The sequence below is a fragment of the Acanthopagrus latus genome, chromosome 13, assembly GCF_904848185.1.
Source record: "Acanthopagrus latus isolate v.2019 chromosome 13, fAcaLat1.1, whole genome shotgun sequence".
In the NCBI taxonomy this organism is placed as follows: domain Eukaryota; kingdom Metazoa; phylum Chordata; class Actinopteri; order Spariformes; family Sparidae; genus Acanthopagrus; species Acanthopagrus latus.
Genome location: NC_051051.1, coordinates 11,993,556 through 12,006,116, shown reverse-complemented (window position 1 = coordinate 12,006,116; position 12,561 = coordinate 11,993,556). Strand labels below are relative to the sequence as shown.

At 40.2% G+C, this 12,561-nt stretch overlaps 1 protein-coding gene across 6 annotated transcripts in view; it reads left to right on the top strand.

Moving 5' to 3' along the window:
* rxfp2a (relaxin family peptide receptor 2a) overlaps window positions 1-12,561 on the top strand; it is a 37,122-nt gene that overhangs the window by 8,829 nt on the left and 15,732 nt on the right. For 3 of the 6 annotated variants that reach the window (XM_037120262.1, XM_037120267.1, XM_037120266.1), the window contains exons 3-7: window positions 2,314-2,397; window positions 3,667-3,772; window positions 8,058-8,129; window positions 10,282-10,353; window positions 10,986-11,057. In XM_037120262.1, coding sequence (XP_036976157.1) covers window positions 2,314-2,397; window positions 3,667-3,772; window positions 8,058-8,129; window positions 10,282-10,353; window positions 10,986-11,057 — 406 coding nt within the window. The other 3 variants (XM_037120263.1, XM_037120264.1, XM_037120265.1) reach the window with 3 other exon arrangements.

Genomic DNA, 12,561 nt, shown 5'->3' with positions numbered 1-12,561 from the left:
GGGTGTTTCCTAAATAAGGAGTCTCAACCACACTGTAGCCCTACAGCAAATGTATGACAGTCTTTGTCCCTGATGAGCTGGAAAAGCAAAAAGGCAAGAAAAGGCGCAAGCTATTAGGGAAACGTTGACTGTGTGCTAAAGAGACGACAGGAGCAGTTTAAAATCAAGTCATTATTTGAATCCCTGATTAAGTCCCATATTCAAATCATGTGGCAGAAATTTTGGATTAACCTTCAATGCAGGAGACATCTGTGTGGAGATGTAATTTCCACTACTGGAACCCAGTCCACTTCAAGTGACACAGTTGTGAATGTATTTACTTTTTCAAAGCCTGAGCCACAAGCTCAGAGTTATACACTATGTTCATATAGATGGTTCAAGTTTTTATTTAGACTGAGGATTTACTTCACGAAGAAAAACCCATTCCCTCAGAATCATTTGGAGCAGGCTGCTCCATCAGAGGATTAGTGAGCGGTGAAAAACTTTCTCGTGGCTTCTCAGGATCCTCGGTCATCTGGAGGCTCAGCCAGTGGAATAACCTCCGCACCACACTCTGCAGTCCTGTGAACTGCCTCAGCTGGAGAAAGATGGCCGTAAGGATGGAGTAACACTGACACTGACCTGAGCAGGTTTAGAAAACTGAAGTTGAAGAGTTGTAAAGGACAGGTGTGAGTTCTGAGTTTCATGGTCGTTCAATCAGGGCTCTCACTTGTCCTTAGTGATGAGAGGTAAACCATCTTCAAGAAACTGAAAGTCCAGTTGCCAGCGATACAGCACTCAGATTATCAATATCTATTCGGCATTTATTTATATGTGCCAGGTATTACATTTAACATTTGTGAAAAGGCTTATTGGCTATTTCCAGTGCCATCTATCTGAGAAATCTAAAGAAATCTATTCCCTTGTAAATGTTTTGAAAACTACTGAATTTTCTGCAGAGTACGGGCACATATTTAATATTGACTGAATTGAGAAGCGCTCTAACACTGGGCGATAAAACGATCCCGATTCGATAAGATTTTCCACGATAACGATGATACATTTATGACATTTATTTTAAACAGTTTTTTTTTTTCGTCTGAGTCCGTTTTCCTCTTCCCAGAAAACGCTACATCAACAGCCAATCGCACAGCAGAGAAACAAACGCATGTGGTGGATGCATGTTTCTGGCCCCTCCCACTCACAACAACTCAGAATGACTGGCTCGAGCCGATGCAGGAAAATGAGCGGTCCGACTAGCGAAACCGAGCGCGACGAAACTGACACAGGCGAAGGAATTGAACCGAAGAAAGGTCACACACCACTTCGCTTATTTGGAAATAGTTCTCTTATCTGAAGTCTGACAAATGGCAGACCAGCATTAGGTGCAGAATGTGTCGGCGACCGCCACCAGCCTCTTCCATCACCTCAACAGGTACCGTCCCAAACAAACACTCGGTTTGCGCTATCATGCTAGCGTCAACCTCCCAACAGACCAGCCCCACTGCTTCTATCAGTCAGACTTCACTTCGACAACCAACACTTGCGGCTGCTTTTTCAGCCATTATCCCATATGAGAAGTAAGTGAAGCGATACAAAGACATAACCAGCGCAGTTACTCACTGTACCGCTAAAGATATGATGCCACAGTTTCAAAACAGGGCTTCAAGTGCCAAGTACACTCTGCCAAGCATCAGTCCCTCGGCTGTACGCAGAGTGAAGGGTAAAGGTGGAGAGCAGCAGCCCAGAGATGATATGTGGTCTAGTCACACGTCCGAACCACATCAGGTCTTATAGAACAGGAGGCTAATGAAGCTGAATTTAACAATTACCTGCAAGCTCAAGAATGTGCAATATGCACAGGATACAGTAGCATAGTCATCCTCAAATGTTCAGTTCAGTATACTACCTCTAAAATGTTTGAGACATGTTTGAAGCAAGCGATTTGTTGTACTATTTTATAAATTTTTTTCTATTCAGTCTTTAACATAAAACCATTTGGTTGGTTGGTTCGGTTGAATGTTTGTCATCTAGTATCTGACAATGACTAAATGCATTTTATAAACCTTAATTAACCCTCTAGTTTGTTTTGGGTTCTGTCCGAAGGAGAATATTCTTTAAACTGTAAATTCAACATCATTATTATTGTTGAATATAGTATTGTGCTAATTATCGATCAATTTAAAAAACATGGTGATAACACTTTTGGCCATATTGCCCAGCCCTACAAGATTCCCTTACCCTGTAGCGAGCTTACCACATTTCTTCAGCCGATAGTTTTTCCATTGTCTGTCTGCAGTGTGCTCAAAGAGTCCTTTTTGCTCCTCTTTGCAGGGGACAATGTTGGCTGGGCGGACCTATTTGGTCAGATGCTAGAGAATGCCAATCCATTGGACCATTACTACCAGAATGCCTGTTGTAAGTGCGTGTGTTTACACTATTTGTGTTTATAGACAGTGCTTGAATTTGTTTAAGTATTTACTTTTAGCATTTTTGTGTGTTTAGACATTTATCAAATGAGGATTTTAACTTAATAACCCATTTGTGTTTAGTAAAGTGTATAGACACCCACAGGAGGCCACCTCAGCAGATCCCTGCTGCAGTCAGGTTGATGAGCAGGACTGAGCATATGCACTCAAGACTTGAGTCGCACAACTTATGGTTTAGCACTGGGATAACTTGGATGGGGATAAAATGTAATTTTCGGCAGCTGTAATTTTCGGAGTCTTCAGTTTTTATTGGATTGAATCGCTCAAATTCTGACAGTAAAACATCATTTTGCAGGGTTGTGAGGCTTTTATTTCCATTTTACAGACGCTTTCAAAATGTTAGTTTTTGGGAAAAAACCCCAGTGCATCACAAGGCGATGTAATTACATCGCTTGACCATGACAAAAACTGGCTTCATGGCCTGGCACTCTTTGTGGCTTGATCTCGATGATGAGGCCAGTGATCTTTTTTACAGAGGAAGTTACGGTCAAGCCGACTGCATTAAATAGTCCTCCTCCACTTTTTTGTTGGTTTTACCGGCATCCACTGTTTTGGAATATGTAACATCACGCTGTTCACCGACAGGTGCACTGTCTTGAGTCAGTAAGAAAGGGATGCAGCTCCAAAAATAGAACATCAGTATGTGGCGGCCAATTTTAGCGGCCAATGTTGTAGCGGGACTGCCACAAAGAAATTAATGTGTCAGAAACACTGGAGGATGAATCCACTTTCTAATCATAAAAGTTTCAAAGTAATCTCTTAGCTCTCTCTCTGTCATTTAAGCACCACAGCTTGTATTTATTCCTCCAGAAGCTCTGGCTCTGCACCTGCCTCTCTCTGTCAAAGCTGCATGGAAAATTTAACACTGAAAGTTTAGATTTTCATATATAATTTGATGCGAAAATTTCCATTTTAACTTAATTCGTATCATTTGCATCATTCCAAACAGCCGGCTTGACTAGCCGTGGATTTGCATCTACGCTGATCTGGCAGATCAGATTAATCCCCATTTATCATTGTAAATTGAATCACACTAGGCCCTTTGAAACTGCAATGGCTGTTTCATATTGCCACAACTGCTCCATAATGAAAATAGCTTGAGATTGAAGCCCTAATGGCCATTCTGTAATAAGCCTATGTTGTTTAAAACCATGAATGCTGTTTTAATGTGTGTGTGTGTGTGTTTGTGTTTGTGTAGTGTTACAGGAGTATCCTGAGAGTTGTGACTGCATACAGACAGATGTGGAGTGTGTGGAGGTCAACCTGCAGGACGTTCCTCTGCTCTCTCCAAATGTCACCTGGCTGTAAGTCCACTCTGACAGTGACAACCGTGTGTGTTGGTGTGCGTGTGTGTTTGTGCTACTGTCATGCTGACTAGCAATTAAAGCTCTAAGTGAGTAGTTTTCCTCATTTCATGGAGATGCTATTTTAGTTTGTGACCTGCCCTCAGCAAAGATTTCTGACCGTGGGTTTCGCTGAAGAGAGCAGGGAGCTGACAGAAGCACCAAAATTCAATTACCATGACTCGGTGTAGTTTAGCACTTTCCATCATCCTCTTGTGTGTTGACCTTTCTTTTATAGCAGACTTTGGGAGCTTCTTTTTATTCTTTCAAGTCATAGTTAGTTAATTTTACCCAGCATAGTGAGTCAAGAAAGTCAGAAACCCTGTTGCTGATTGCCAGTGTCTTTGAAGCCTTAATTTCAAACTGGGCCCAATTCTGATGAGGAGGGACAAGCAGCTGTATGTGTCATTTAATCAGAGAAATTTTCCTCTGGGGTCTGACCTCAATTTATTAATATGGGAGTTCCTCAAGGCCAAACAAGCATATAGGCAGACAAAGCATAAGGTTTAAAAAACATGTTCTGATAAAAAAATGTTGACCCCAAAATCAAGGTTTGTCATTTTGGGAAATGTGGCTTTCTGCTGACAATCACGATCATAGCCCCATTCACACTGCCCTGTCAGTGCAGGAATCATGTGCCGATACTCTGCCTAGCTGTCTGCCGACAGTTTGGCTGTGATCCGCCCCCGGACAGCATCTGCGGAATGGAAAAGCCAGATGCCCAGAACAGGGGTGTGTCAGTCTGATGGTGTCCACAGTCTGATAGCTTAACAGATCCTTTATCCGATAAAAGAGAAATGTCCCACACTTAAACCCGCAATGTTACGTTACAGGACCAGGCAAAAGTAATGTGGTTAGTGGTAGTGTCTTTGGCAACTTTTATGAGGGAAAAAAATACCACAGTTAGACATGGGAAAGCCACTGTCATCATGTCTGTCCTACTAACTCTTTGTTCGAGAACAGCTTCTGTCCACAGCAGCAGAGCCAGGCGGTTCCCGTAGTTGGATGGCAGTGATTACGTGACGTGATTAAGAGAAAAAAAAACTGTCACCATACCCTCCCGCAGAAAACATCCTTTCCTGCAAGTAAAAGCCAGACAGTATCTGCTGTTTATTAATGGCAACTGTGTAATTATTGTCTTATTGCAAAAAACATAACTTAGGTCAGGATCTCAATCACAACACATTATAACAGTTCCCATATGATTACAAACAGTTTGCAGACACATTTTTAGATTAACATGTGGACACCAGGGGAAACACACAGATGTCATTGTCATCATGTCTACAGTCACGCCTCTTTTGGTTCCACAAAATAGCTGGTTAAAACAACCGGCTGCTGGTTCAGTGTGAACAAACTAAAGGCGAAGTAAAAGCAGTAAATGCTCCAGAAAGTCACTGAGCGCAGAAGGAGAGAGATGATTCCAGCGTGTGACCTCGCTCCACCCCTCAAAGTTTTATTTTTTTCACGGCGCTCCAGCCTAACTCAGCTGCACCAGCAAATAATTTAGGCGCAAGCAATAATAGCCTAAATTTTAGTCACATTTTTTGACAAGCAGAATGAATGAAATTACAGATAAATGTTTTTCTTCATTTAAATCACAGCACATTCAACTGGAAATTTAGAAGTGTTGAAAGCAATATTATGTGGAAATTGGCATTTCAGACAAATTTATGGCTGTATGTAAGAGAGAGAGAGAGAGAACAGAGGAGACATCTGAGGAAGTCTGCACTAGCAACAACAACTCTAAATTCCAGTGAAAGGTTGGAGCAGAAGCAGAGTAGAGCCACGCATGAGTGTGACGACAGGGTTTTTGAACAAACACATTATAGATCTGAACATGAAATCAGTGAGTCATGCTCTTGAATTGAGACCACACTTTTGAATAAAGATCCTTAGTTCCACTGAGTGTTCCAGTGAGCGAGCGTGCAATACCAGGCTCCTGCAGCCGGCTCAGTTAATGGGGTACAGTTGATTTTATCATCACTCACTGTCTCCACGACAGTAAAAATTTAAACCAGCCTTGAGTGAAATAACCACTGATTAGTAGTGTCCCTTTATTCATCTATGTTTCAGCTTTTCAGCATCAGATAATTAATTCTAACTTCAGGCCTGATTGCTTAATTGAATCATTCTCTCCCTTTCAGGTTGGTCTTGCAGTAAGAGGTCTCACACTAGTCATTACTCTGTTGTCTGAGAACCAAGAAAAGCATGTATCAAGACTCTTAATGCATTAAATGCTCTATAAGATGGGCTGTTTGTTTTGAACAGTTTTGTCTGCTTTATTCATTTCCTCAAATTCCCAGAAAAAAAAAACAAAACCAAAGACCTCCAGCCGGATCAGTGTGCTTTATTTAAGCTGACTGATGATGATGGAGTGACCATCCACAAAAGGAACTGTGGCCTTGAATGTCTCATCCACCCAATCTTTAATCTTTACAGATTTACTTTCTGCCACATGTCATGCATATAATTCTTCTCACATTTGTGACCTTTCCAGCAATATCCCTGTGTTTTCTCATTTCTATGCCAGTTGCCTCCATCAGTGGTCATCTAATTTTTCTTTCTTCCCTCCAGATCATTTTCTGTTGCATACCTTTTGAAATCAATATTCAAGCCCCAGTAAATGTAATACTCTCTGCAGTGGCAGGCTTTCAGTTGACGGTGTTGCCAATCCTTCTTTTGGCACTCTCTCAAAGCCCTTACCACCTATACTCACACCCCGGAGAGGTGTGCATTCTGTCAAAGAACTGGAAGACTGACATAAATGAACACAGATGCAGGAGTTTTTTCAAGGGAACTTTTAAAAGGACAGTAGTGTTCTGGCCCAGACAGTCTGACAGCCAGTGGGTAACCTCAGCTTGTGCTCGGAAGCAACCAGTTTGAAAGGTGAAACTCTCCTTACATGAGGGTCGTCGACACATCGATTTCAACAATTATTCTTTGAGATTTTTTATCTCATATGTCCTTCAACTCTTAAGTGCACTTTGAAATTCCTGGAGGGTCCCTTTCATGTAGGTCAGATGTTTCAATATTTTTGGGTTGCATCATTAAATGTACGAAGTGAAGACATTAATGTGGATTTATAAACATTGATCAAAGCTGAACACATTATTTTTTCTTTTTTTTTTTCATTTTAGCTCCACTTGCAATTTTTGCCAAATCCTGCTTACACTTAAGGCCATATGCCTTGACATCATTGTGCTTTCTCCTTCAAAGTCCAAATTTTACTATTTACAACTCGGAAATATTTATTTGTATCCATTACTGAATCCACAAGCTTTGTACATGGGATGCTGCTGTACCAACTGAGTTAATAGGCACCCCTGTGTTGTCCTTTAAGGTCAGTTTGTCTATTCAGTTTATTGAGAGTTGGTGTATTTGTTGTTTTGGCTCAAAAAAAATCTGTCAATGAAGATCTTTATCTTCTGGTTAAAATTTCTTCCCTTAAACTGCATAGTGCACACAAGGTGTCAAACAACAGGGATGTCACACAGAGCTTGTGAAAAAAATGTTGCTGCTGCACCATCCCTGCCAGAATTATTGCTAATAAATGACTTTTCTAACTAATCCAGTCAAAAACAATGTATTTACAACATCTATAATGAAAAGAAATCAATAAAGACTTCATGAACTAACCCTAACCCTCAACCAAACTATTCCATTCGTCCTTACACTTGCGTCGATAAGTCGTGTACCAGCAGTTTCAAAATCTTGTTTTCTGTCTTCAGTTGGTGCTAAAGAGGAGGTCATGACATCTTATTTCATCTAAAATATCTAAATGTATTTGTTTTTCTTTTTGTTTTTAGGTGATCATGAGCTGTTTCATCTTCTTTGATTTAGTTTCTGCAGGTTGTGTTTCTTTTTTTCCCTGTTGCTGTTGATGGTGTGATCTGCTTTGGTGAAAAATTAGTTCAGTCTTTGTAGAGATTCAAAGATGGGTGACTGTGTGTGTGGATGTGTGGGTGGGTGGGCTGTATTTAAGCTTATTCTCATTCCCCTTTTACCATTTCCCATCCTTGTGGTAACCTTGGTTACGGTGGACATTTTTGTTGTTAACTTTAATGCCAGGAACTCTTTGAAAGCCATTTCTGAGAAAAGTAGCCATGGTTAAGACTCCATTGTCAATGTTCTTTGTGCACAGCTAATGCTACGGACCTTTCATCCAATCTCTCTCTTTGTATCTGTTTTTGCATAGTGTGATTTGTGTTTTTGTAATTGTTGCATCTTACCTTTTCTTTATAAGGTCACTGAGGAGCAACAAGATCCGAGCGCTGTCTGATTTTGTTTTCTCAGAGTACTCTGCCCTCCAGAGACTGTGAGTACTATCGTGGCGCTTTTACTTCTAAGTTTTATTTAACCTTTATTTAACCAGGAAAGAAGTCCCCCCTGAGATTAAGACTCTCCATTACAGTTGCAGGGATAAAACGTTAGCGTTAAACCACCGTTCATCAACAGACAAGGCATCTACAGCCAGATATCGTTTCTTCCAAGTCATTTACAATGATTTTAGATGCTGTCAGTATCATGAGCTCCCAATGATTCAGGGGAATTTTTGAAAATGATTCGAAGCAGATGGAGCAGCACACTTCAATGCTTATTCTTTTTTGCTTTCCAGTTGCAGCGCTGACTTTTGGGGGAGCTAGTAGAAATACATCCTGGGGGTGAAGGGGAGGCCTGTCACTTTTTTTGAAGAGGGTAGTCCAGTTGGTAGGATCGAAACAGACCGAGAATAGCATTGTTGTTGGGGGGGGAGGTGTTTAGAAAATGACAAATAGTAAATAAGTTAAAGAGTGATGATGATCATTATGCATTTATTTTATTCAAGGAAACATGGATCAATACTCTGTGGCCCTCTTTCCTCCTAATCTTTCCACCCCCAAAGACACCGTCTGTTACCATGAAACTATCCTTCTGTCACCCTTGATAATTTACATAACATTCGATTAAATCCTTTTGCAATTCAGAAAAGTGAAGTATCCTAATACTGATGAATTATACTTCATTTCATTGATGATATCACTACAAAACAGCTCCACTTAACAATATAAATGGCTTTTCAAATGTTGCTCATGATACTGTCACGATGTTGACTAATGAGGCAGCCAAGGGCACAGTCGCAGTCTCTCTGGCGCCTCCAAGTTTAATTCTCAACTGTTTGTGTGATAGGCAAGGCAGGTTTATTTATATCGTGCCATTCAGACACAGGGCAATTCACAGGGCTAGACAGAGACTTATAAGTGCACAAAAGGACATGTGAAAACATGTCAAAATTGCCTTTTAAAAACAAAAAATCAAAGCCAAGCAAATAAAAAGTTACATATTAAAATAAGTTATTAATCTGATTATTTGAGCGCCACAGTTATAAGTCATGTTTGCACTGAGATAATAGTTTAAAGATTATATTCCATAAATGCACATGCGTATTGTGACGACAACTTTATTACCTCTTTATCATCCCTGGTGCCCTTGTGCATCTGTGAGACACAAATCAAGCCTCACAAATCACCATGACAAGTATCAAGCACAGGAAAAGGTGCAACTAGACCGTCACCAACTACTAATATTTTGATTACAGTTAAAACCTCTTGGTTTTAATGTTGTCTGACATTATTCTGTACACGTATTCAGACCTCAAATATCTTGTCCCAGTTGAGTTAAACTACACATTTTCCAGCAAATTCTGGAGAGAATATTATTTATCCATGATAAATCACACATTCACAAATACTTAAAAAATGCACAATTATGGACATAATTGTGAATGTTGAATTTAGTGCCAGATGATATTTTTGTGATTGTCAGGCTTTCGGTGCATTAAACCATAATCAGATTTGATTTCCCTATTTATTTATTTTTTATCTTGGCACTTGGCAGGAAGATGGGCACAGCAGAATGTTCCCAGATAACATGTACATTATCAGCGTTACACTCATTATGCAGTATGTTAAACTCCATTAGCTGGTTGATATGCTGTGTCTGTCGTCACTGATGAATGAGACTAGAAATGTTCTCATTTGTGTCATGTACTGGTTGACTTAGTTAAGAGGCCCATATGGTAAAACCATAAATGGATCAAATAATTTAAGCCCCAGTCCAGCATTTCTGTTTTTTAGCGCTTTGTCCACATGCTCTTGCGAAATATGCAGTGAAACAGAATATTAAAAAAGGGTTTTCATTAAGTGGATTTGTCTGCAGAATCTACAATAATAGTTAACAGCGTCTATTTGATTGGGAGGACACAGATGCACAACATTTCCACTGCCTTAAATGTTAACTAAATAATAAATCAGAGGTCAGTATTTCTATCTTTTAATTAGTGTGTTTTCAAGTGTCAAAATTAGTGTCTGAGCAGCTGAATGTACCCTGCAGGTATGTGTGAAAGGAGAAAGAAATTGTGCAGTAGATGATAATGATGATAGTTCTCTACTCACCCCAAGTTTACCATAAATTATTTTTTTTTTCCCCAGGTTTCTACAAAACAACAGCCTCCAGTTCATATCCAAACAAGCCTTCAGCGGCCTGTTCAGGTTAAAGAGGTTGTAAGTACCCCATTCACTTCATTAATTACGTTTTGTTTCCTTGGCTTAACATTTTCTTTCTTTTTTTTTTTAACCTTCACATGTATCTCATGTGTAGCATAGGTCAGAAAATAGAGCTCCTGAGGAAGTTCACAGGTTTTAGCCACAGCGAGAGAAATCCAGATGCAGAACTAGCACTTTTTCATTATTGATTAATGAATTAGTCTATGAAATATCAAAAAAAAGAAAATTGAAAATATCTCACTGTGGTAAATGACAAAGTTCCTCATATTTGAGAAGCTAATACCAGAAAATGCTAAGTAGTTTGTTTTCTCGCTATTATTGCTTGAAATATGACTGATACGATTAAAGGTGCAATATGTAAGTTTTTTGATTTTAAGAGATTGACTAGACTTAGACATAGACTTTCTTTATTGTCACCTTACAGTGCAATGAAAACAAAATGTCAATGCAAAATGATAATGTTGACTAAGATAATCAACAGAATTTGCATAAAGAGGATTTTTGTCCTTTTGGCAAGTTGTGTGGCATTGCAGAGATATCTACAGAAATTTGCAAGCTTGCCAGCTAGCCCTTGCCTGTGACACCATCTCTTAAAACCACTTCAAGCTACCCCTCTTTTTTTCTCGCAGGTTTCTTAGTGAGAACTTGATATCCTCCCTCAGTCCCGGTGTGTTCAGGGATCTCCATCGGTTAGAGTGGCTGTGAGTAACACAGTAACATGCACCTACAGGAAGTCATTGAAACACACAAGAGCTTAAACAGAAAAGCACTTTGGCAGTCGGTCATGCTCTTTTTTGTCTGGTTTCACTTCAAAAGCGGGAATCTGGCCTTTCCTTCTATATTTTGATCTATGGTGTAGCGTCCCTCCGTTCAACAGATTGTCTTATTGTTATTAAAATGTTCTGGGCAGGGTGGAGAGCTGGAGCTGCAGTTTTATGACTTGAGTCTTATTTTCACTGTGACATCGAATTTGAGTCCATTGTCCAATAAACAAAAGTGTGTTGTGCTCATCTCCTGATGTCAAGAGCTTAAAGGGATTCAAGCTGCAGGTATTCAAGCTGTGTCCATTGTTTTAGGCCTGTTGCAGGATGTAATAGATCAAGTATTTCAACAGTGATAATTTGACACTACGAGCCTCCTTGACTTAACCAGCAGCCAAACAGTGGAACTATGATACAGTACAGATTTGTACGATTTTGAGGTCCATCTTGTTTTATTGGGCACCCAGGCAGAGAAAAAAACAAAAATCCGAACACAAGCATTTTACAGTATGTTAATAAGGACCTGTGATACCCTAGGCCAAGGAAGACACAGTTTACGAAAGATTCCTACCCTCTTTCTCGCATAGAGCTAATTGAGAACATTGATATCACTGTAAAATGTCGATGGTGCACTAAATGGGAAGCTACAACCAGCAGCTTGTTAACTTCTCTTAGCACAAAGGGCTGGGGACAGGGGGACCAGGCTGGCCTGTCTCTGTGAAAGTAAATAAAAATATGTACCTATCAGCATCTCCCATGTTCTCAATAAATAAGATTTTATTTCTTGTTTTCATGGAATGGCATTGTCACAGTGAAGTATCCAGGTCATTAGCAGAGACTCCAGGAAGTTGCTGTCCCAAGAACCAGTTTCAGCTCGTAACTCGCTGTAGACCACCTCCCTCTGTGCTCAGAATACACAAATGTACAGAAGCCCTGAAGGGCACATGGGACTCTGGTGCTCCATTTTTTAATACTGTAGTGGCACTCAGGCGTAATGCCGGTGGATGCGTGGACTTTCACTGTCCTTGCATGCTATAGGACAACGTTTCGTCCATCATCTCAGTTGTGGCTGTGATCCCCTGTTAACTGCAGACACCCATTGATGTGGAGACTGAAAATACACAATATTCCACCTGTGTCACTGCATGACTGATCAGCAACAGAGTCTCAGACTACAGGGCACGTGAAACGTGGAACAGGACTGGTGGCGTCAAAGCTGCGAAAGAATGTAACTCAGCTAGTTGTGTCGCCACGGCAGGCATCAGTGAGTCATTGGTGATGGTAGCACACAGGAGTGAGCGCTGATTTTCCTCTGATTTGTTTTTTGTTTTGTTTTTTTAATGTCCAAAAGACATCTGCAAGTGTAAAATCAGGTGTAAAATCCTTTAGTGTGATCTGAAGCTAATTACCAGGTGGCTGTAACTTCATATGTTCATTTGTTCGT